Source organism: Mytilus trossulus, chromosome 2 (genome assembly GCF_036588685.1).
Source record: "Mytilus trossulus isolate FHL-02 chromosome 2, PNRI_Mtr1.1.1.hap1, whole genome shotgun sequence".
Classification (NCBI taxonomy): domain Eukaryota; kingdom Metazoa; phylum Mollusca; class Bivalvia; order Mytilida; family Mytilidae; genus Mytilus; species Mytilus trossulus.
In genome coordinates, this window is record NC_086374.1 from 11,935,726 (window position 1) to 11,962,957 (window position 27,232).

A 27,232-nucleotide genomic window follows, 5' to 3' on the forward strand; every position below is an offset into this window, starting at 1 on the left:
TTTTTCTAACCCTTCCACATACTTATACTGTAATTTTTTTCTTTTAATTTCCTTTTTGTACATATTATTGTAATAAAGGTAAAATTAATGTGTCCATGTTCTGTATAAAAAACAACTTAAGATGTATGTTTTGAATTGATAAAACCTTACTGTTTTGTATTATCTGGTACCACTAGCTTTAATACTAACCTACAATGGACAACTGTTGGTTCTACCATGCCCTGTCGTCTTTCCCGTACTTTAATTACAAAATCTAAGAAATCTCCTGGATCATCAGGAACACCATGATCTGGCCAAGCTATATACTGCATGTGTGATATATGTCTCTCTTCTCTGGTCTGAAAAATAATAAACAATAATATCGTGACTTAACAGCTTGATTGATTGATTGATTGTTGTTTGCTTTACGCCACATGAGCACAAAAAGGCAATATCTCTGCAAGAGCTAATTTAAATATTTTTTACAATTTTAAGTTATTTTTTTTCTTTCAGGCAAAAGTTCCTTCAATAATTATAGTTTGAAGAAAATAATTTTAACTAAAATGACATAGATATGAAAATGGAAATATTGAATAAATATGATGATAAGTACAATTTCATTTCTACTTGTTATCTAAACATTTATTCCATTTCTCCTATTTTTACTAAATTTTTTGGCTCCAAGCTATTTGTTTTTTGGCATATCACATCTTCAAAACATTTATTTTAATTTGTTGATAACAAAATAAATAGAGAGTCTCCCTTTTGCTCATACCTCTATATTTGTTAAATTAAATTCTCTAAAGGCAAATGACGTTGATTCATCTTCCTTGACACATGTGATTTGCAATGCCCCATAATCTAGCGTCTCATACATGTCAGGCCAGTACTGATGACACTTCACCTAGAAATAGAAAACAATATGTTGTAGGGGTTGAACAAGTAAATATGTCTATCAACACAAAATATCAGCAAATAATTATTCTTTGCATGATAAAAGAATAACAAGAATAACTGCAAAATGTTCACTATTAATGCCCTTGTCATGACTGAAACATATTTTTCATTTTCTCATGAAGAACCACTGATTTAAGTCAATTTAGTAGTTTTATTTTGTAATTTTGAATATATGATGACCCTCTCTAAACTATAAAATAAAATCTTCTGAACTATTTGCACCTGACAGATATCACTTAAAAGATTTGATAAATATTAACTACATTTTATTTTTATTTTTTAATGAACAAGTCATCAGTCAATATGCAAATATATTTAAATATGTCAATAAAATGTAAAATAGCTTACCCTTCCTCTCTCATTCTTCATGGTTAGCATGACCAGTAATGATGTATGTTGTTCCCACACCATTTGCCAGAAATCTGTACATGTAGCCGGTAAAGGTCCTTGAGCAGCGATGTAACGGTTCACAATTCCTGAACCAGGGATTTCCATCTAGAAATAAAATGTAAATTTGTAACCAAGTGTATTTATTTCACCAAATATCATATAAAAACCATGTTTCTTAGTTGTACTGCGTTCATGACTAACAAGTGATTTTTCAGCTTTGTTTTATGTGGCATAATAGTTGCATATAACATTGAACAGGTGTCAAAATTTCCATGTCATTAGATATGATGGTTTATATCATAAGGACAATTTTTGAATATGAATATGACACTAACCTTTCTTACTTTTTCCGTTACCAAATCTCTTAACATAGCTTTATTCTACTAGCTCATTAATTAGCGATCAGAGATAAAAGGTAAAATCACAAAAATACTGAACTTTGAGGAAAATTCAAAACGCAAAGTCCGTAATCATGATCAAAGGATAAAACACATCAAACGAATGGACAACATGCATTATTTGTAACTCTGAGCAAGTCCCTTTTTTTACTTTAATATGACACATGCTTTACAAGGAACAACAAAATACCAATTATAGCCTGACTTGACCCAGAAAAGTCCAGACTCTTGACCTCATGTAATCTAGGAAAGCATACTTCTAATCAAAAAGGCGGCTAAGAATCCATATGCAATAAACATCTAAATGTGTTAATGTCTATACCATAATGGAGAAAATAAAAACTGCATATGGAATAAGATACAACAATTATGTAAACATAGAATTTCCATACCAGATCATAAAATAATGATTGCTACTTACATTTACATAATTGGCATTAATATAATCGGTCTGTCCTTTTAATATTACTCTAGTTTGGTCATCTGCAAGGAAAATATCAAAATTAACAAAATTCACTTTCCTAATTATAAAGACAAAATTTTGCAATGTTTAAATTGTTGATTGATTAGGCAGTCTTATTGACAAGATTTAAAAACAAGGGTTAAAACTTTTTTAAAATTCTCATCAAACTGTAAGACCTGCAAATAAACCTACAAGGGCATACAACACTTACTCATTTGTATGTGTTATTGGAATGGTTATAACTTCAACTTTGTACTTGTTTGGCTTTATAACTATTTTGATCAAAGTGTCACTGATCAGTCTTTCGTAGACGAAACGTGCATATTGCATATTTAATTATAAGCCTGGTAGCTTTGATAACTATTATACAGGTCTGGGATAAGGAAGTCCTTGTTGGAAACTATCGAATGCAGTTTCATCAATAGACAGATCATTTGGTTTCCTTATTTTGTGAGTTGAGTTGATAAGAGGGGAGTGTAGTGATACAAAACTGCCATGTACAAATTTAGTTGATTTGATAGGCCGGGGAGGAGTGTAGGGATATATAATGACATGTACAAGTTATGTCAGATGAAGAGATGGAATTGTAGTGAGTAAATAAACCTACATGGAGATATATCTCTGTATCTATTCTTGGCAATATTGGCATCTAGTCTGGCAGCATTCATTGTCATTCCAGGTTTCTTTCTGTATAATTGCTACAATATAAAATAAAATATTATAAACTTTGATCTCTCATTTGCATTTTAAATATTTCTAAATGCAGCATTAAACTTTTTAACTTATTCTTTTTTCTGTATAATATATATTTGGTAATGTTTTTCAGTAATAATATTTTCCAGTAGAATTAATGTGAAAATCTTTAAAATTATAGAAGTTTAAAAGCTATACAACTAGAGGCAACACTGGTTTATTAATGTTAAAAAGTCAAAAATCCATTTAGAACAGGTAATGACATGAACATCAAAAGGTAGGGGACCAGTGTGTCAACAGGGTAAGTATCTCCTGTTATTCATGCATCACCCGTCATGAGAATCTGAACTCAGTCTAAAGGTAACAATCAGAATCAGATACAATCTATAAAAGTTAACATTGCAGACAACTATTCTGGTACCACAACATCTAAGACTGCTAAAACATGTAGCTAGTGAGCTGACACACAAACATTTGTCATGTGACCTTAAAATCTGTAATGTGGATTTCAGTTGTTTTTCCTCATAACTCTGTTGGCACAGTTTTTGTGACAGGACCATGATTATATCTTTTTTTCTTATTTATACTAGTAACTTTGTATGAACTTTAAAGATTGCCTTTCTTCACAAATCTGAACTTACATCAAATTGTGCTAGTGCAGCTCCACTTTCTAAACTTTCTTGTAATAACATGAGTGAGTTTTCTAAAGCATTGGCTCCTGTTAAAGAGCCTGTGATTTGATGAGAGTCAGGTATATATACTAGATCAGGGTCCTGGTCAGCTTGTTCCTCTCCAACATACACTGAAAACACAAAAAAAAGTATCTATTATAGTCACAGATATATTAAAGAGCAAAATATACCGCATCAGGGCTATTGATATGACTTAAAATGCTTCTCAGTTTTATCAACTAAGTATGCTCACATTGGGGAGCCAAATTTACTACATAAAGAACATTTTTTGGCTTCTGGGTATTATAACAAGGATATGCTTTCTTTTATAGATTGTAAAATGAACAAATTTGTTGAATATCCACCAAAACTTTTTTTCATTTCCAGTTAAGCTTAAGTAATTTAATGAGAGTGAAAACAATCTGAAACCATATTCCTGGTCAATATGATCTAAGCCTGAGATACTGTTATATTTGGAATAATAAAATACTAATCACAATATTTTATCTATCAGAATTGATTAAAGCTGTATCAATTTGTATTATGAGAAAGGCCTGAGCCAGCGATATAATTACAGGAGAATACTTCCTGTCTGCAGGTAAATTTACAGGTAGATAATTAGCTACATCAAATATTTAATCATACAAGTATCATGACCAGTGGGGTTACTGAGTGTAACTTATATTGATATAAACAAAGTAACACAGTACAGTATGATCAAGGTAGTGTCTCATTTCCTGTCTCCATACCAAAGACCCAACAAAACCACATGCTTAAATTCCTTAGCCTTTAACAGGTATTTATATCAAGGTTAATTTGGAAAAAAGTACATGTAAACTAGTACATTCATTTCTTTTTATTTCATATTCCTGATTTATTGTAGACAACCAGTTAAATGATGATTTAAAGTATGCAAAAGGCCATTTAATAAATTTATAGTTCAATGAAGCACATCAGATATTTTCTTCTATTAAACACTCAGATCATTGTATGAAAGGAATTAAAACTTTTCTTTAAACCAAATAAAAGTTTATTGTTTATATGGTTAAATAGTTCTGAAATATTTCACTTTGATCCACTGATATTTTAACTAAATGTTATCAATAAACCATCACATATCATTACCAATATAAAGGTTAAGAAGACTTGCACTGGGGAGAAATGTAGGTATCAACTTACTAAAATACACAACAATCAGTATATTGATTGATTGATTAATTGGTGTTTAACACCACTTTCAGCACTATTGGCTACTTAATGACTGTCAGTTTTTATTGGTGGAGGAAGCCAGAGTGTCTGGAAAGAACTAAGAAAACTGACAATCCTAGTTAATAAAATTTGGAGTCGAATGCAACTGCAACTCTGGAATAAGTACTTAATTCCTCAGTGTTGACAGGCTAGTGATTACAGTTAATGAACTAATCTCTTAGGTCACAGAGTAAAGTTAACAGGAATAAGAAGTTAGTTTCACTAGAAAAAAAGCTTTCACTAGAAGAAACCGGAGGAATGATCACTGAAATGCACAACCACCAGTTAACCTAGCACTGGAAAGAAATGATTGAGTATACTTACTGAAATATACAACAACCATTATAGCCACAATAATCCACATGCAGTGGCAATACCAGTACTTCTTTATAGACATAATTAATTATTAGGTCTGATCACGATAGGTCTGAAGTTCTACCGATTATTTTTGATCAGTCATAAATGTTATGTTATAACATATACTTCCATAATGGTGACAGAGAGATTAAAATAAATTCCTTGTGATGCTAAGCTCCTGGATCCAGCTGATGAAGCATCTTACACAGTGGTTACCTATACCCTGATGGTAACTTGTGATCAAACTCATAAAGTAATGACCAATCTATGACCATGTGGATTTTGATATTGTAATGATATCAAGAATGAAATTTAAAGTATCCATGTATCCACTAAATGGTGACAATCCTCTTGAATTGAGTGACAGACATAACTATATCCAATATCAAATCAATTCCCTTAGAACAAATATAATATTGATCTGTGTTCAGAAAATTGGATTTATTTCAATGTTATGTAATCCTTAAATCTATTATTTCATCTGCATTAAGTTAGCTATAATGTGGCATCCAAATATAGAAACAGAAAAGCTCACACTCTTTTCTCAATATAATAAAATAAATATTTGATTTGTGATATTGAGTTGTACAACACCTTTACAACTAACCAGGATCAGTTATGTATACGTGTACGTTATAATTTAATCAATTCATCGGTCAAAGTCAGTTGATAAATTGATACACATCAAAATATAAATATTTCTTTCTGGGTCAGAAATGAGAAGAGTAACTTGACCTTTTCCTTTCTAGGATTTTTAAAAGTTAGCTATAAACCATAGCTTGCATTGGTTCATCAATTTAACAAATATATTATCATGTAATGGCTCTTGAGGGATTTCAGTTTATAACGAAATAATTTTAAATAACCTTAAGAATCATTTCAGCGTAGCTTTATATATAAAATAAGGAAATTAGTTTGATCAAATAAAGTAAACCATAAAAAATCAATATCAGTTCATACTTGAAGAAAACCTCTAAATTCTTTGAAAAATAAGTTTTAAGAGCTGGTTACAGCACCTGTGAATGATGTGGTTATTTCTTTCATGAAACTATAAACGCTTCTAATTCTGTATAAATATACTAGTTTCCCAGAAAGTTGGTACAAGTGATTTTAGCTTACCAGATCATACTTACCCACTATCACTGTTGTTGTCCCTAGACCAAATTTTGCACAACCCAAAACACCTCATACCAATTTTATGACACACATAAGCCAAGACACAAGAAGGAGGAGATTATTCTTAAGTTTAACATATACATGTACTGTCATAGTAAACTTACCATTTGGACGAACTATTAGCACTAATTCTCCTGAATGGGTTTCTCTGGAGGCTCGTATAAACATGACCACCTACAAAAAATTAACCAAAAGTGTAGGAGATATTGTTTTTACAGTAAATTAATATTTACATTCAAATAACAAAAAGTCATTAATATTTATTAAACCTATAAATATTATATTACATATTTACAACAATATCTCTCTTCCAACTCAAATTTGCAAAAATAAGTCTTCTTGTTTTTAAAGGCCAATCCTATACTCAATCCTCTTCTGCTGTTTTTTAGTCAGCACATTAGCATGAAGATGAAGAACTGAATTCCAAACATACAACATCACCAGAGAAAAAAACAACATAACACAGAGGATAATATTTAACACCATCAGTTGAAAAATACTGCCCAATGGTGTGATTTTTTTGGTCTGTGTTGTAAAACATTTTGTCTAATGACATAAGACTTATAAGTACCTAATCTAAGTATTAAGGGTAGTACATGTAATAACAAGGTATAAAGTAATGGTATTCATCTTCAATGTTTATCCAATAGTAGTACCTGTTCATGTGTATGTTGTGAAACATCTCTTCCATTTATATATAAAACTTGGTCTCCCTCGTTTAACCGAGGGATGGCTAAATCAGCAGGTGTGTTTGGTGCTACCCTGGATACAATGATTGGCATCCCCTGATCTGCCCCTCCCTGAAAAACAAAATTTTAATCAATATATCTGTCTATATTATTAATTCCGGCTTTATTTATTAAACTTATTTCTTTACTTACTTTCATTGTGTACAAAGATTGAATATTAAACTCTCCTGCAAATGATATTAATAAAGTATTTATTCATAATATTGCCTTCCTTCATTTTTTTTTTTATATAAATAAGGATTGTTTTATATTGTCATATCAGGGCCTTTTATAGCTGACTATGCAGTATGGGCTTTGCTCATTGTTGAAGACCGTACATTGACCTATAGTTGTTAATGTCTGTGTCATTTTGGTTTCTTGTGGACAGTTGTCTCATTGGCAATCATACCACATCTTCTTTTTTATATTGACAATGAAGCCAAAAATTAAAGAAATTTTTAAAGTAGCTTTAACCCCTTAATTGCCCTTGGCATTGAAACTGACCTTGACATTGAAGCCGAACCTGCCCTGTTCATCTGGGATCATCCTGATGGTAACCAGACCATGTCCTTCAGGGTAACCGTTGCTGTTGTGCTAAAAACAAAAATACAGAGATGTAATCTTAGGACAAATAAAATCAGTAAGGTAAAGTAAAGTGAAAACATATCTCAATTCTTATTACATATATATTACATATAAATACAGAACTATTTGGATAATATCAAAAAGAAGTTTTAAATTGATTTTAGCCATGCCAATTTATCTGCAATGCTCTTATATATTTCAATGTTATCAATGCTCTAAAAAATACAGAGATTTATTGGTATATAAATACATGAAAAGTACCAATTTTGTATGAGTTCCATCACAGAGTGAAATATGTTTACTATAAAAGGCAGATAAGGAAACCCAGTTTTACCCACCTATTCATATATTAAGCCCCTTATAGGAGATTGATTTCACTTACCAATCTAGTATAGCTTTCATTTGTCCAATTTGTTACAAGTGTAAACCCCTATACCCACCTATTCATATATTAAGCCCCTTATAGGAGATTGATTTCACTTACCAATCTAGTATAGCTTTCATTTGTCCAGTTTGTTACAAGTGTAAACCCCTATACCCACCTTTTCATATATTAAGTCCATTATAGGAGATTGATTTCACTTACCAATCTAGTATAGCTTTCATTTGTCCAGTTTGTCACAAGACAGATCAACATTTTTATGGAAGAACTCAATTACAACTACTTATACTACTGTTTTTCATTAAATGTTTAATGAAAATGAAATCCACCCTGGGTTTTCTATATTTTGACGTCACCATTTTTACAATTCATAGGAATGTTTATATAAAGATGTAAGGTAGTAAATATTATGTGTTTTCCATCCTATTTAATTCCTTGAAGCTAGTAACACGTGTATACATGGAATAATGTTATCACGATGTTATCTCATTTCATGATGTTAATCTATCCTTTTTCTGATCATTAATACGGAAAAAATGTATATCTATAAATACACCAGAAACCTACGATTTTTTGTTATTTGAGTCAATGAATTGAAATTCTGTTTTCTAAAAGTTTACAACGCTCAAGTATTTAAATATGCTGATGTGTTAGATTTTAAGACAAACCATTTAAAAAATAAAATAAAACAAAATAAGCCAGATTTTAATTATAGGGGTGAAACATTTTTACAGAAAACAAATCTACATTAATACAAAACAGTGGACACACAGAAATGTCTTGCCTTCATTGTTGATTATGATATCAAATTAATTTGCATTTATCAACCTTTGAACAATGTCTAGACTCTATACCGAGGTCAATCTACATGTAATGGAATCACATAATACATGTATAGAAGAGATAAATGAGGCCAAGCTTTATAGTAACAACTTTTAGACAACACTGACAAAAATGCTATAGTTGACCTATTGTGAAAAACCTACTTTATCACTAAAACATGTAAACGCTTCACATTGACCTTGATAAGTCACTAAACCATTAAAATGAGGTCAAGTACAACTGACTACAATCATGACTTTAGACCATAGGCATATACTAAGTGTGGAAAGTCTATGTCTTGTTTTTTTCTTTTTGAAATTTTCAGCTTTAAATAAATAGTTAAAAAAGTCACGATCTACAGTAACAAAATCCTCATCTTTCAGGTCAAGAAAAATTCACATACAAAAATAAATATCTGTGTATAAATCCAAAATTTGTTCTTTTTATTAAGTTCACCTATGGGTTTGGGAATTCTCGCTACATTGAAGACCCATTGGTGGCCTTTGACTGTTGTCTGCTCTATGGCCGGGTTGTTGTCGCTTTGACACTTCTGCATTTCCTTTCTCAATTTTAATTTAACATGAAGCTAATACTTCTTGAAATGTGAAGTGTAAAATTGTTCATGAATTTAAAAAGCCAAACCTGTTTAAAGATTATGGAATATAACACACAGGTACACAGGACATGCAAGAAAACTTACAGAAAATTGTCAACTTAAAAGACAAGGTGGCTTCTGTTTGGTTTAATTGGAACATTAATTTTTCTCTTCAAAAAACAAGTTTAAAAAGGGTAATATATATTAAACTACATTAGTACAATGCATTATGAGAATATTCGTTTGATGGCATACACTATTAAAATACCTGTATGAATTAATTAGTTTTATTTTAACCACTGAAGTAAAGTGGGAGTTATGATATTTGGTGACAGTTACTTGATAAGCATATCATTAGAAGGAAGTCTGCAAGTTTGACATTAACTTAAACTTTTTATTTTTAAATTCAATACTGAAACTTTATACTGAAGCAGGATTTACTGAAATTTGAACAACTGAATCATTTAAATAAACATCCTGGTGATTATATTAAATTCAAATATTTTTTATATTTTTATTTTATTTTTAAACATGTCGGTATTCTAATTACAATAGCTGTCACATTAGAATTTCTCTTTCATGAGGAAGTTAATATAATGCCTCTTTACAAATTCTCCATATAAAGTTTGATCTAAGTTGTAAGCAAATAACAAATTACCCCCACTGACTCAGTAAATTTATGCAAATGCAAACATCATGTCACATTCCTAATGTATCTATTATATGTTAACAGACATATTTTTTACGTGCCAGGTTAAAGATCATAACAAAATAAATTCATTTCTTTTCATTTAATTGTGTACACAGTTTTCAATAGGTTGATATGCTATAAAATATTCCAATCTCCTATCTAAAATTAAAATTTACATAATAAATACGGGACTACTGAAATATTCCAGGTATTTCGAGTGATACAGATAATTTAAAAGCAGTAAAATAGGCTTAGTAAACAACCATATATAGGGAGATAAATTATAAACAGACAAGTACATTTTACACCTATATATAACTTCATTTTAACAAAACATATTACCATTGTAGAAATGTCTCTAACTTTATATAATAAATAACTTCAAGGCACATTACAAAATTATTAAAATGCAGGTCCAATTGAACATAAGTAAACTTTTAAGTGAAAGGTTTAATACCTTTTTCACATTTATCATTTGGGTCTCAACTTTCTGATGCATCAAGCGGCACTATTTGTCATTTATAACATTTACTTGTAAAAAACAGACAGTATGACAACTCTTGTTGATTTTCATTACTAAAATGATACACTAGTAAATAGACAAATCTCTGAAGAACCAGAAAAATAAGGTTCAAAGGAACATATCTTACCATGTTCTTGGCTTTAATTTGAATTAATTCAAACACTGAAGAACCAGAAAAATAAGGTTCAAAGGAACCTATCTTACCATGTTCTTGGCTTTAATTTGAATTAATTCAAACACTGAAGAACCAGAAAAATAAGGTTCAAAGGAACCTATCTTACCATGTTCTTGGCTTTAATTTGAATTAATTCAAACACTGAAGAACCAGAAAAATAAGGTTCAAAGGAACCTATCTTACCATGTTCTTGGCATTAATTTGGACTAATTCAAACACTGAAGAACCAGAAAAATAAAGAATAAAGGATCAAACTTTCCTATGCAAGTCTAAATTGGGACTCATCCAAAACAATAGGCTAGAAGCAGAAACGTTCAAGTAACCTTAGCCTTAGTTTGTCATAATCAGAACCCAGAAAAATACTCAGAAAAATTAAAGTAACATAGATACAAGCTTACCCTATCAGAATTCCAAATAAAGTAGAACCAGAAATATAAAAGTAACATTGACCTAAAGCTTACCGTATCAGCTTTAATTTGTACTAATCCAAAAACAGTAGAAGAACCAATCTGACACTGCCGCAAAACTAATTTGTCACCATATTCTACCGACTGATCTTCATTGGACTTTTTATTTATCCCTTTCCTTGAAACAGTTTTTACAGTTTCCTTAGTTCTTCTCTCTTTTGCACTATTTTCTTCATCATTTATTCTAAACTTTCCCCTCACAATAGTTTTTACAGGGAGATCAGAAGTTTGAATTCCTTTGGTATTTTTTATTGGCCGATGATTTGTCAAAGAAAATTTTGACTCTACAATTTGAGATAACTGAGTAGAAAAATTGTTGGTATTTTGATTCTTTCTTTCAATTGATATGGCACTTTCTGGTTTTACATTGTTTGAAGCTTTACAATATTTGATATTGTACGGCTGTTTGTCTGTATGTTTGGTATTTTCTGTTACTAAATCCTTAGAAGTTTTACGATATTTAATATTTTGAGGAATTTGGTCTGTATATTTGGCACTTTCTGGTATAACATCCTTGGAAGCATTATAATCTTTGGTATTTAGACTTTGTTTGCTAGTAGATTTTGGTATTATAACCTTAGAAACTTTTTGATCTTTGGTATCATGTCTCTGTTTGTCTGTAAAATGTCTTGTTAAATCCTTAGTGACACCCGAAGTTTGAGATCGTTTAGAATTTCCTGTTAAATCATTTGGTACACCAGAAGTTTGAGATCGTTTAGAATTTCCTGTTAAATCATTTGGTACACCAGAAGTTTGAGATCGTTTAGAATTTCCTGTTAAATCATTTGGTACACCAGAAGTTTGAGATCGTTTAGAATTTTCTGTTAAATCCTTAGTGACGCCAGAAGTTTGAAATCGTTTAGAATTTTCTTTGTCGTCTGCCACACTTCTAGACCTACTCCTACTTCGACTTCTTTCCAGCTTCTCATTTGGTCTGGTTTTAACCTCAATCACTTGACTGGGTGAGACTATAAAAGATTTTGTCCTGCGACATAATTTATGATATATTTTTTCTGAATCCGTGATATTAGACCCACGTGAAATCCTACCCTGAATAACGTCATCTAAGTTGGACGTTGACTGAAGAAGTGCATCATCATCTTTGGACCGTTTAGCAGACGTGTCTAAAACAATGGCCTTTATTCTGTCTTCAAGTGACTCAGGTGAATCATCCTCTAAGAATATCGGCATAGACTTACACACATCCTTTCTCCGGGATATTCTTTTGTTACGTTTAATCCGTGCAATGTCTCGTTCACTCAAAGGTTTATTTTCTTTGGGTCTAACAATCTTTCCCATTTCATTTTGAGACAGACTAGAAGTAGCACACATGTCATCTGACAGAGAAGGATCATGGGAATTAGCCCTAAGACGGAATCTGACACTTTTCATTTCATCTTGGTCTAGATAGGATACAGTCTCTCGCCTTATCTGAGAAGATATATCATGACACATGAGAGACGAGTCTTTTGTCGCACTACACACCATATTACATCTCGGAATAAATTAATATGAATAAATTCCAACTTAATTGTCAACTGTCGAACAAAACATAACACAGAAGGATGGGTAATATAAAATTCCGTTCACGACATACACACACTGAATTTACATAGTGTTTAAATACCAAAAAACTTCACTCACACTTTATACAACATTTCTACCTGTTAAACGTTTATCATCCTGCACTAGTGAATCACTATTAAATTCTCAGCCAATATTTATTTTCCGATCCTTGATAGCAAAACTTAAGATTGATACTAAAAACCACTGGTATTTTATTCTGGCTCGTATTACTAGATATCTTTTCAATGATGTAACAGTCCTGCTGATAATGCAGACTAGTGTACAGATCTAATCGCTATTTCTTTTCATTCAATTCCTTTTTTGTTCAAATTTAAATGTCTATAGGCTGAGAGCAAACTCACTTTATTAAGTGATATTTGAAAATTCTATTCACCAGCTTTTTTATTCAATACATAATGTAAATACTTAAAAAAAAGTCTTATATCCTTGTCGAATATAAATTTTTAAATACCTGTAATATTTTTAAATTTGAATGTGCCTACAGACAAAATCTTAATTAAATGTTGGAATTTTACTTTTTTTTAAAATCTACTTGAACAGTGATTACATTACACTGCAAGATATTTATTTGAGAAAAAATCTTTTGAAAAAGACTTCCAACAGGGGAAATCGATTATAGTTTTAGAAGATTATAAAATCTTGGTTGTTATCTAAATTTATCTGGTCATCTGAGGTCAACAATGTTAAAGGTTCATTTCAGGTAAATTAATCTCCAGTCTCCCCAGGTCTTTATAATCCTTAATCTTAATCTGTTATCTCAAACATCCATACTGTTACACCACATTATAACATGTAGGAAAGTCTCAGTGTACTATATGGAATTTATATAATGTACTAATAAACACATCCAATTATCAATTATACTGCACAGATATGGTCATTCCTGGCATCAGTTATCCCTGTCAGTAACCTAATTTCGAATACACATAGAGGATCAGTCCGTACTATACATTCCAAACATTTAACCTGTATATCACCAAACCCACACTCCAGGTGGCGTACGTCAACCCAGTACATATGATATTCTGTAGGACACAGGGTAGAAATTCCTTCTCCAGTCAGTAGTTGCTGGAACAACTTTATCATGAAGTTTGTCTCCTGACGATAGCTTGCAGTTTGTCTCGTGACGATAGTTAGTTTGAGGGGACAATAGTTAGTTTGGATTCCAGATGTTCATCTGCTATAACTTGTTATCATTTGTCAACAATATTTGTACATGTTGGTTACGATTCTGTCACAATAGCCAAATAAAACAAAAATGTTTATCCCTGAAGCTGGGAATGATTGGTTGTGATGCTGATTACTTTTCCACTTCAGGTAAACAAGGCAGTAATTAATACTTATTCCCCTTAAAGGTAGGAAATCTGTTACAAGGATCACAAAAACTGCATCATCATAAAATGCAGGCCTAGCAGCCTTGATCGTACTCCATGATGTTAGTATTAAAGAATTAAAGCACCAGACAGTCTTGATCCTACTCCACAATGTCAGAACTTTAGAATTGATTCCTAGCAGCCTTGATTGTACTCCATGAGGTCAAAGCTTAGAATGGAGTGTATATTGAGGGCTATCAGTACTATCCTATATCTTGCACATCAAACCATGTTATAACTCCCAATTAACCCTGAAAGTGATTACCATTCAACCCCTGATTACACTTCACCAGGTGTGATTCCTTTCATCTCAGTTTTACCTGTTCATCATTTCCTTCTCAGATATTTACAAAGATAATCACTTCTTTCAATGATGAAATTCATTTCATGTATTTCAGGTTAATAAACAGCATTTTAATATTTTTCACACATTTGTATAAAATCATGTAAATCAATAATCATATGAAATCAATACAAATTGACAATCTTATACAACATCTGCCCTTTATGTCAATATAGATCACTTATTTTCAGAACAGTTTCTCTCAGAGAGATGCTCACCATTTTGTCAGCCCATTTGTTACCTTTAATCAAGGACTGAAGATGGTGCCGCTGACTTGTTTGTTAGAATCACCATTTTTTTTAACCAGCATCTCTTTATTATTATTTTTTTGCTCTAAGTTTTAAAATAAAACTATCATAATAACATCTGTTCGACAGTTAAGCAATTTTATAATATTTGTACAGTTAAATGTACATATAAAAATCAACATTTGTAAATTCCAATAAATTCCCCCGCCAAAAGTTCCAGCTGTTACAAAGTAAAATATGCATCAAAAAATAAAATGTCTACTCCACTCCTCCCCAACTTCTAAAGATTCTGCATAGAGACCAATGTGTTACCAAGTTTTATGACCATACTATTCACTTGCATCAGAATTCCATATAAAACTAACAGTAAAACTGTTATAAAGTTTTTTTAATGGATCAATTTTCCAACTAAATGATCATTGGGATACGTTTATAGAATAGTCAATATAGATGATGGTCATTTTACCTTACTCACAAAAATTGTCAATTAAGTCTGATGGTTCTATCACCAAAATCCTCAATTTAATGGCCAATATTGATTAAATAAAAAACTTAACCTAAAATCAATGTTACAAACCCAGTAATTACTATGAAATCATTCCTGAAATGGTCACCTCATCTTATCACATTACTAAATTGATCTTTATAACCTTTTAATCAGAATCATTCACAAAATTGATGAGAAATTGTAGTCCCCCTTTTGTGATTATGGGTCATAATTATAACTATTAAACAAAATATAGAGTATTTGATCGCAATGGCTTTTGTCAACTCAATTTTTACATCAATCATTGATTTTATAAGTCCACAAAACCCTTAACCACTAAAGTACATCTTTTTTAGACTAGAGCACATTGTAGTATCTTAATAAAATTTGGTGCTTTAACTTATCTGTGACTATATATATATACTTGGCTATCTGAGTCTTAATTGTGATAACTTGATTCCTGTGACTTTTCTGTGACCACTTGACTACATGAGCCTTCATGATAGGCTTATTCCCTGCTACTTTATTTGGATAGCTTCACTTTTTGGGGTAAAACTGTGATAGCTTACTTCCCTTTTGGCTTTTTTGTGAAAAATTGTTTCCCTTTGGCTTTTTTGTGGTAGTGTTCCTTTTTGGCTTTTCTGTGAAAGTGTTTCTTTTTTACTTTTCTGTGATAGCGTTCCTTTTAGCTTTGTCTGTGATAACTTGTTTCCCTTTGTCTTTTGTGTGCTAGTAAAATTGAGAATGGAAATGGGGAATGTGTCAAAGAGATAACAACCCGATCAAGGAAAAAACAACAGCAGCAGGTCACCAACAGGTCTTCAATGTAACCAGAAATTCCTGCACCCAGAGGCGTCCTTCAGCTGGCCCCTAAACAAATATATACTAGTTCAGTGATAATGAACGCCATACTAATTAGTGCTCCTTTTAGGCTTTTCTGTGAAAGTGTTCCTTTTTTACTTTTCTGTGATAGCGTTCCTTTTAGCTTTGTCTGTGATAACTTGTTTTTGTATGGCTTTTCTGTCATTGCTTGATCCCCGCTGTGTCCTTATTGTTTGAGTGACTTCCTTAGGGAAAATTTAGAAAACTTGTTTCTCTGTGGCTTTTCTGACAAATCTGTGATAGGTCGACTACCTGAGATTTAGTGAGTTAGCTTTTCTTCCTATTACTTTCTAATAGTAATATAAGCATGAAAACCCTACTAAATCTTTTAGGAATTCTTACTAAAAAATATTCCATATTTGTCTGTATTGTGATTGTGGTAGTTTGGCCATCCATGATTTCTTTGTGATATTTTGGCTGTCGACAGTTTCATTGTGGTTTTTTGGCTTGTAATGATTTCATTGTGGTTGTTTGGCTGTCGATGGATTCATTGTGGAAGTTTGGCTTTCAATGATTTCATCGTGAGCGTTTGGCTGTCGATGGTTTAATTGTAATAGTTTGGCTGTCGATGGTTTCATTGTGATAGTTTGGCTGTTGATGGTTTCATTGTGATAGTTTGACTGTCGATGGTTTTATTGTGATAGCTGAACTACATGTGATTGCTCAAATTTCTTCAGCATATTTGGCAAATTTCTTCAGGAGCAAATAATCATTCTGTTGTTGGTTGATAAAAGTGTAGTGTTTAATTGTGTAAGGTTTAATGTCAGGTACATAACAGTTGTTATAGAAATTGTCCTTTTCTATGTATGATGGCGTTTGTTTTTTGTGTTTGTGTTCTTCCCTTGTTTTCCTCTGATAGTTTATGTATTTACCTTTGTTTTAGTTTGCTACCCGTATTTGTTTTCTCTCTATTGATTTAAGACTTTTGAACAGTGGTATACTACTGTTGCCTTACGTAGTTTATGGACTTCCCGCTTTTAAATTTACCTTGAATTTTGGTAATTTGTTAGATACTTCTTTTCTTCAGTGCGATGGATGTACTATTCTTTGCCTAATCATAGCAGCTAGACTTTTAAATCAGGACTTCGAAGGACTTTTGCTTCATATTTTTATAGCATAGTTTATCTTGTGACTATACTATGGCAGCCTGACACTATGATAAAATTAAGACGCCCATAACTTAATTTATGTGGAACATGCATTCTAATATGGAAATATTCATGTATAAGTCATGTCAACCTTATAAAGGTGTAAACAGTACAGTAGAGAATGTTAATATCCTTGGATTTTCTGTGGTTTAACATCTATTTTACTCATCATTAAGTTTGGGAGAGAATGTTAATATCCCTGGATTTTCTGTGGTTTAACATCCATTTTACTTATCATTAAGTTTATATGATAATACAGATCATCATGTTTATATCCCATCATTTCACTGTTTGGTTGCAGTATAAAACCTTATAAGGTGTTGTAAATAAAGATATTAAATCATGCTACTAGTCAACAAGAAACAATGTCCTAAATGTGGTTTATATAGATTAATTATGACAAAAATACAAGTTAGGAGAAATGAGTAGTGTAAGATAATTCATGGTTAATATTGTATTGAATGAATGCTGTTTGTTTCACCAGTCAGGAGTAACAATGGCCAAGAGCTTTTACGAGGGCGGTAAAGGGTTATTTTCGTGCAATGTTTCCGGCCTTTTTATTTCACGTGTTTTCGTGTTTTGGTGTTTTATTTCTCGTTTTCTCGTGTTTGGTTCGATGTGCGTGCTTTGTATTTCCCCTTATATATTTTCTGTGTTCCGTGTCGGTGCTCTCAATTTCTCGTTCTTGCATCGTTCCGCATTGGATTAAAAAGTAAATTGGAACTAACTCAAAGTCAGTGAGTTATACATGTTATAGTACCTTTTGAAACTTGTGTTATATAATAGAAAGTGATGTATATTGTTACCATTCTACGTTCTATTGTATAATTTTATGTATGCTATACATGTAATAAAGTCCATCATAATAAAAAAATAAAAAATCAAATCATATGTAACTAAGCATACGCTAAAAGGTGACCACAAGGTCTTTGTGTCCATTAACAATGTCTACATGATCTCCAAGAACGGCTGAGTAATAACTACTGGTACATTTTTCTTAATATTTACGATTTTATTTCTCGTGCTTCATTTTTCCCGATTTTTATTTTTCGTGCTACGTTTTTGCGATTTTCATTTCACGTGTTTCCGTGTTTATTACCCCCCTTTACCACCCTCTTACTTTTTTACTGCTGTAGGTGATAGGTGACACACTTTTCAAATTAGAGAAAACATGCTTGTAAATACTGTTGACACGGAGATATGTCTTGCCTGTATGCTGTTTTTAATAGTATAATCAAAATTAAATTAAAATTACTACAATTTTGCATGTAAACTAAGCAAACTTTAAAAATAATTGAATGACTAAGGCTGAAGAGAAAATCATCCTTTTAGAAAGTAGATATGCCTATGCAGCCTATGATTAAATAATTGAAAAACAAAATTGACCTAATCATTAACTTTAACAACTATGCAAAAAGTTTTAAAGACAATAAACCATGGCTTAGAGCATGGCCAAATAATTTCCATGGAAACAATTTGTGCTAATGCTAATACAACTGCATACCAAGTATCATTGACTGAACATAAGTTGTACCCCTTTTAAAAAGTAACTAATCACAAACTTTAACAAATTGTTGAGGCTGCCACTAAAATGTTTAAATCTGACCTTCACAACTCTGTCAAATGAAGACAAAAAACTAAAGAGAAAGTATTGGAATAAGATTTTTTAACTGGATTTGAAAACAAAATTCATTGGCAAGTTCCAAAAAAAGATTTAAATATTTGTCCTTTGCCATACCAGATACATTGTAGTTATTATGTGTAGGCTGTATATACTTTTACAATATTCAGTTTTCAAGCCTCCAATTCAATGAATTATTCAAAACATAACTTTAAATGTAAATAGATGCATTGATAATTTTTTGGCATTTTAAATTAAAATATTTCCTGTTTGATGGATAGCTTACATGCATGGTGAATTACCGTTTTTATTCTCAATATGATCTATAGTATAACTTAGTAATGAACTCTTTTTTGAAAAAATAACCCCCACAAAAATCATGTTTAAATTCCTGCATAATTAACCAATTTTGATACCTTTAATTTAAAGCAATTAGTTATTCTGAACTGCAGTTGTCATCATAAAATTTCTTAAATCATGAACCATTTAACTACTTTCTATGAAACTTTAAACAGGTTGAATTTCAAAGTACGCTTAATATCTGCATTATGCAATATTTTATTATTAACAGGGGAACAATCTGCACTGCATGATAGTCACTTGTCGGATGCCCCAATCTGCAAACTTTTATTGGACTTGAGCCATTTTTTGCAAAACTTTGTTTAGACTTAAAAATGTTAGGTCTTTGAACAAGTTGTTGGAAAAAATATTCATGCAGACTGCTTTTCTGGTAAACCATTATTGAGATGCAGCAAAGAGCAAATACATATTTGGGGGTCCACTCCAGTCATGCTTCAGTGATTTCCTATATAATCACCAAAATTTTCCCCCAAAAAAGGAAGGGGGGCTCTGAAAAACCCTCTAAATCCACCTCTGTAAATAACACAAACAAAAGGTCTACCAACATATATTGTTGGTGAGTAAGAATTTAGCAGAGATTACTTGGCTTTTAGCAGTCTACCTAGACTTGCTACATGTCCCTTCCTAATGTTTTTTCTACTTTTTTTCAATTTTGCCCCTTTAATAGCGTTACTGCTATAACTAGGAGATTACAATTATACTGACATCTGCAGGAGGAAGGTCCTTTCTCCAAGGGCAATCAGTAGGCTAGGACTTATCAGTAAACATATAAATAAGTAAGAGAAAAATAATAGAAAGGGAATTGTAGCAAGTCTACAGTCTACCCTACTTGTATAATTCTATATTAATGATGTACATTGTTTTTGTTTACTGACCCCATTAATTATTTCCTTTATGATAATGAATTGAGGATATAATCTTCTTGACAGATCAGATAATAAAAATACACAATTGTAATTGGCCTGTCTAGACCAAGTGGAGGTCAAATTCTTACACATTTATAACATGAATGGAGGCAACAAATTATTAACTGCTGTCACTGTTCATCATCAAGTTCTTTCCTTCTGTAAAGTGATTAAAGCTGTGATAACTGCCTACCATTCAAGAACTATTTTAAGTTCATTTCTGGTTGTTCTAAATAGTCGGCTTGCTGACTGAATGAGAAATCAGAGGAGGGAGTATTACGGAAATTTGTTTGAAAAGGGAAAATCCTAAACAAAATCAATGGAAACAAATTAATATTCACTGTGCCCCTATTTTAAAGTTATTATAGTACTTTGAACGGTGGTTCTTCACTTGGTTTTTAATATCATATTTTTTCAGTGTTCCTATTTCCTCAACTTTCAACATGTTCAAAGTACTATGAAAATATGTAAACATTATAACCCTTTTACAATAATTTAACACATAATATTTACTCAGGAATAGTTCCAACTAGCTATCTGAGAATGATACAGATGGACATGTGATATTTGTTTGTGTTATTTATATCATTATCCACCCACATTCTGGTTAGTTTTGGATCAATACTTCAATAACTGTTTGTCAATTTTTTAATTAATTTTCTTTGAACTAGAGTTATCTCCCTTCTAACAGTCTTTTGAGGTTGTATCTTTCTCTTATCAAAGTGCAAAGTAATGGGAATTTAAACTGTAATGAAATATTGGCATTCCTTAACTAGAACGTTTTCTATGAGACAGGCATTATTTCTTTTCTTCCTGTAGTTATTATGTTTTAATTGGGAAATCTTTGAGCTAAGAACCCTGTGTTCTTTCCTTTTATTTCAATATTGTATTGTTGAGACCAGTGTATTACTGTTTCTATTTCACATTACATGTAAAGAAGAAGACTAATTGGCAGTCAAACTAGAGGCTCTAAAGAGCCTGTGTCGCTCACCTTGGTCTATGTGAATATTAAACAAAGGAAGCAGATTGAAAATTGACTTCAAAGGTCAATAACTCCTACAGGGGTCAATTGACCATTTCGTTCATGTTGACTTATTTGTAGATCTTACTTTGCTGAACATTATTGCTATTTACAGTTTACCTATATCTATAATAATATTCAATATAAAACAGCAAAATTTCCTTAAAATTACCAATTCAGGGGCCGCAACCCAAAAACAGGTTGTCCAATTCATCTGAAAATTTCAGGGCAGATAGATCTTGACCTGATTAACAATTTTACTTCATGTCAGATTTTCTCTAAATTATTTGGTTTTTGAGTTATAAGCCAAAAACTGCATTTTACCCCTATGTTCTATTTTTAGCCGTGGCGGCCATCTTGGTTTGATGGCCAGGTCACCGGACACATTTTTTAAACAAAAAACCCCAAAGATGATTGTGGCCAAGTTTGGATCAATTTGGCACAGCAGTTTCAGAGAAGAAGATTTTAGTAAAAGATAAATAAAATTTACGAAAAATGGTTAAAAATTGACTTTAAAGGGCAATAACTCCTAAAGAGGTCAACTGACCATTTTGTTCATGTTGACTTATTTGTAAATCTGACCTTGCTGAACATTATTGCTGTTTACAGTTTACCTATATCTATAATAATATTCAAGATAATAACCAAAAACAGCAAAATTTCCTTAAAATTACCAATTCAGGGGCCGCAACCCAAAAACAGGTTGTCCAATTCATCTGAAAATTTCAGGGCAGATAGATCTTCACCTGATTAACAATTTTACCCAATGTCAGATTTGCTCTAAATGCTTTGGTTTTTGAGTTATAAGCCAAAAACTGCATTTTACCCCTATGTTCTATTTATAGCCATGGCGGTCATCTTGGTTAGTTGGCGGGGTCACCGGACACAATTTTTAAACTAGATACCCCAATGATGATTGTGGCCAAGTTTCAAATAATTTGGCCCAGCAGTTTCAGAGGAGAAGATTTTTCTAAAAGATTACTAAGATTTACGAAAAATGGTTAAAAATTGACTATAAAGGGCAATAACTCCTAAAGTGGTCAACTGATCATTTTGGTCATGTTGACTTATTTGTAGATCTTACTTTGCTGAACATTATTGCTTTTTACAGTTTATCTCTATCTGAAATAATATTCAAGATAATAACCAAAAACAACAAAATTTCCTTAAAATTACCAATTCAGGGGCAGCAACCTAACAACGGAATGTCAGATTCATCTGAAAATTTCAGGGCAGATAGATCTTAACCTGATTAACAATATTACCCCATGTCAGATTTGCCCTAAATGCTTTGGTTTTTGAGTTATAAGCCAAAAACTGCATTTTACCCCTATGTTCTATTTATAGCCATGGCGGCCATCTTGGTTAGTTGGCGGGGTCACCGGACACAATTTTTAAACTAGATACCCCAATGATGATTGTGGCCAAGTTTGGTTAAATTTGGCCCAGTAGTTTCAGAGGAGAAGATTTTTGTAAAAGTTAACGCAGGACGACGACGACGGACGACGACGGACGACGACGGACGCCGGACGCCAAGTGATGAGAAAAAGGGAATACAACATATTGGTTTACTTCAATAAAAACAACCCATTCTTTGAATAATAATGTGTTTGCTGTGTTGTTTAATATTTCCATATCAAAGTAAAAGATACCAGTTTGTCTGTCACTTTCATGTTAAGATGACATTAATTTAGTCAGGTCAGTGGTTATCTTTGTTAAATAAACTGCCTCTGTCGGGAAAACTAGATTGCAACCATCTCATATTTATCTAGGTAATGGCTAATTTTGTCCACCTACCCACAGATGTACTCAACAATAATCATAAGTGTACTCAGCAATATTATAACGAATGTACTCACCACGTAATCATTGTACGTAGGAAGATCGTTTTCTGTATGGTTCTGCACATCTTTCGTCGCCGAACCGTTGGCTGGAAAGATGACTTTCTTTGTGGGTATGTCTGGATGTGGATATGGACCTTTGGTTGGATTATGTGAAAGGAATCCACCATCACTGCAAAACAAAATTACAATTACATTAAAGGTGCAAAAAAAATTGAAAGGTTCTGGTTAGGATGTTCATAGAAAGAAACACTAATGACAAAATATAATGTATATTAGTGCTTCAAATAAGCAACCAATTCTGATTTCAAAATCTTCTAATGCTAAATCTAGAAAAATAAAGGTTTTCTTGACAATAAAACCAGTAATATGACTATCTTAATTTATGTTATCTAAGCCTGTAGCCTGTATACAAACATTGCCTTTTAAACAAGTTTGCTTAAAAAGACAGATATCAGTCTATAAAGCAAGAAAAAATTCATTTGAATAAAAAATCCATACCGCACACAGGGTATCTCAATGAAGAGTAGTCACACCAGACCCCAAACAGTGGGTTCGTAAGATCTGATTCTGTTTCACACAGAGACATCAGAATCCATATTTTACTTCAACATTTGTGGTCTAATGTAATTATAACTCCCGATTCAGATCCCTCCCCCCCCCCCCCATTTCCGAAGGGAATCACCAGTGTGTTACAGATTACAACACAGTTAAGGATCTTAACCATAAATGAGAGAGATGTTCTCACCTGTCATCATGTTTCCTGTCACATTTAAAATATCCAAGTAACTTAATGAACGGACAACATGGCAAGGAAAATATCTCCGCTAAAAAACTTGCCATGTTGACCTTCCTGAACTCCTAAGTACACAGTAATAAGTAGCTAAAGTCGCAGTAAAAGATCAGAAGCTTTTGGAATAAACAGATATTTCATCTTGAATTTTAAAATATAACTCCTTCACATAATATCAAACCAAGTAAGATTTGAACAATCAATTCTTATGATCTTTGTAATTATTCCCAAGGCTGCAATGAATATTTCATCCTTTTTACTGGAGTAATTTCATTTTTAAGGTTGCTATAAGATTGATTTAACATTCAAAATCTTCCAAATTAATTGAGAAATTGTAGCAATTACAAGTAACATCCATTAAGTAAGAAGAAGATAAACCAATATATACCACACTGCACACGATTGTTTAATTACAATATACTTTTCAACACAAAAATCACCAGAAAATTTCTATGAAAATTGATCATATGCCAATAATTTTCTGCCTTTTCCTGTCGGATGCTAACTTCAAAAGATCTTTTCTTGTAGTGTTTATAATAATACTACAGTATGTTTTCTGTTAGATCTCAGCAGGCAGTAAAAAGAACTATACTTTACATAATTAACATCAATATAACTCTCCATTAATCCATTCACTTTTTACTTATTAAAATTACGTCCTACAAGCAATAACTTGTAACGATTGAGGTTGCTACATTCAGAAGAGAATTGAATTTTACAAATGATGCCAATCCTTACAGCGTCTAATAGCTTCTCATAAAACAATAATAAGATTATCCATCTCCAGCCCACTGTCAAGTCTCACTGTCAAGTCTCACAAGTCACTAAGAAATTGATACATGTAGAAATGATCGGAAGTAATAATATGCCCACATTAGATACACAGTGATTACCACTAGCCTCCAGACAAGTTAGACATAATCATTGACTTGAGAAATCAAATCTTTTCATCCATTTTTAAGACGAATATCTTTATAATCTACAACTTTCTTTTCTATTTTTGTTGTTGAACTTTATCCACAGGATGGCTTTTAATTACGACATATTGCATTTCCCTGAGCTCTGTGTTTCAAGTTCAACCGAGATAAACAGGTAATTGGTGGAATTTTCTTTTAAAGTAAATCATCAATTTATTTCTGGAGAAACAAAAACCTATTGATTTTGTAACACTTTAATTCAATAATCAACATCCCTGATGATGCAATGTAGCAGATGTTTATCAGTAACTCAAGCAAAAATTCTAATCCTAATATTATCACTGATAATCACATACAAACTCAAAATACAACTTGTTGCTAGATTTGAATGTCAGTAAGTAACAGGTGAAGACAGCTGGAAACTAGGTTCTACTGTAAAAACATTATAATAATGCTTCTCTGACAGTGATTTGACACTTTGATTATTACTACCATCAGGAATTATAGCATTCAATTGAATTATTGTCTTCAAACTTAATCAATAAAGAGCTATTTAACAAAAGCTGGTCTCATGTGTTCACCATGAAAACAATTGCAGAACTGTCTCTCCTGGCTTAGGTTCACAAGAGGTCAATGCATGTCTAACAAATAAGGTTAAACAATTCACAAGAAACTGTAATGCGAATACTATTCCCCTCACTAAACTTAGAATCTATAATTTAATTAGAGACAGTTTATAATATAAAGTTATTTGTGATGATAAAAGTCAATATTATATGTTAAACATCTTTGTATGACTGATTTTTCCATTAACATCTATAATCAGATCAGTCTTTTATTAGTACTGAAAACCATATAAAGGTAAGCCTGCTTAGATTGTACAGCCACCTAATTAGTCTTTAGTCAAGCCAGTAAACAACCAAGATATGCAAATAATGTCTTCCTAGACATGTGACTAACAAAGAATGGTCATCAATGATAAAGTCCAGTATTAATAATGATTTGCATCCCCACAAAGACTCAGGTCATCAATGATTTGAAGCCTCAGTACACTAATCCTCAGAGAATACTTAATAACTGCAGAAGAATCTGTCATAATGAGTCATGTAGCTAATTCCAACAGAAATTCAATATTATTTCAATTCCAATTTCTCATTACAGTTTTGAGAAATTTGAAAATGTTGTGATTGAATTCAGAGCCAAGTTATTCTTTAAACAACATCCAATGATTGGTCTTATTAAGTGCCTCTAAATGACAATGAAGATTGTTTTCTGTCCAGGGTTTATAAATGATGTCTGAACAAACTTGTCACAAATGATCAACAGACAACAACACTACTATAGATTATTGGTTCTTAGGCAACAATTCTTTCACACAGGATAATATACCAAAGGAAATATCCTGTTATTATCTATACAAAATATATCATAAAACCCTCTAATTATCATCCTCATATAGAAATGGCTGTTTACATAAATATAAAAGCAAACATTAACCACTGAAAAAAAATTGTTGAACGCTCACTGGTATCATTGAAGTTTTATGATCTTTAAGTACAATCATTTCTCAAACTTTCCTTGAATATTCAAATGTATTTTTCTTTAATACAGATTTTTGTCATTGTTTAAACAAAAGATATACTATTGGACATATTAATATTGATTGTACTTATCATGATTGTTTTAATTTGATAATACACAAAATTAGGGAATCCATCAAAATTTTGTTGATAAATGTTCTACATAATATGTGTCAGATTAACTTCCTTGTCTTAGAACATAGCTAATGGCCATTATATCCTCTAAAGTTTTAGAACATAGCTAATGGCATATTATATCATACCAATCATAGACATCATGTCAAATATTTACAACATATATCATTCCAAACAATTATTTCAGTTCTTAAAAGAGTTCAATTGAGAGGAGGATGTTAACAACCCCATTTACCTTTTTTTTTTTAAGTCTGTGTATATCAATGGGGTAGGTTTTAAACCATAAAAAGAGAAAAAAATCTGTTCATGTAAATTTCCAACCGTCATGCAAAAAAAGTTCATTGGTAAATAATAGTATTAAAGGTAGTATTCACAAAAAACTTCACTGGTAAATAATATTATAAAAGGTAGTATTCACAAAAAACTTCATTGGTAAATAATAGTATTAAAGGTAGTATTCACAACTGAATTGAAAGTAAAATGTTCAGTATTGAACAAAGGGAGACAACTCTATCAGTATTAGTGAAACAGTGACATATTTTGTGCAATTTAAAATCCTTTACAATAGAACATGCAGGCTCCAAGTTCAATAAGATTAACAATTCCTTCACAGTTGTATAATGCAGGCTCTGAGTTCAATCTGACAAACAAACATGGTGTTGATTTCAGTTACATTAATCCATTCTTGTAA

At 31.8% G+C, this 27,232-nt stretch overlaps 1 protein-coding gene across 8 annotated transcripts in view; it reads right to left on the reverse strand.

Moving 5' to 3' along the window:
* The window catches only part of LOC134706502 (tyrosine-protein phosphatase non-receptor type 4-like), a 90,933-nt gene that overhangs the window by 4,286 nt on the left and 59,415 nt on the right, over positions 1 to 27,232 (reverse strand). For 6 of the 8 annotated variants that reach the window (XM_063565501.1, XM_063565505.1, XM_063565506.1 and 3 more), the window contains 10 exons: positions 23,135 to 23,288; positions 7,565 to 7,654; positions 6,989 to 7,132; positions 6,437 to 6,506; positions 3,522 to 3,682; positions 2,795 to 2,885; positions 2,146 to 2,207; positions 1,285 to 1,431; positions 755 to 883; positions 190 to 338 (listed from right to left, as the gene is read on the reverse strand). In XM_063565501.1, the coding sequence (XP_063421571.1) occupies positions 190 to 338; positions 755 to 883; positions 1,285 to 1,431; positions 2,146 to 2,207; positions 2,795 to 2,885; positions 3,522 to 3,682; positions 6,437 to 6,506; positions 6,989 to 7,132; positions 7,565 to 7,654; positions 23,135 to 23,288 (1,197 nt within the window). Of the gene's footprint in view, positions 1 to 189; positions 339 to 754; positions 884 to 1,284; positions 1,432 to 2,145; positions 2,208 to 2,794; positions 2,886 to 3,521; positions 3,683 to 6,436; positions 6,507 to 6,988; positions 7,133 to 7,564; positions 7,655 to 11,294; positions 13,325 to 23,134; positions 23,289 to 27,232 lie in introns of those variants that run through there. The other 2 variants (XM_063565508.1, XM_063565507.1) reach the window with 2 other exon arrangements.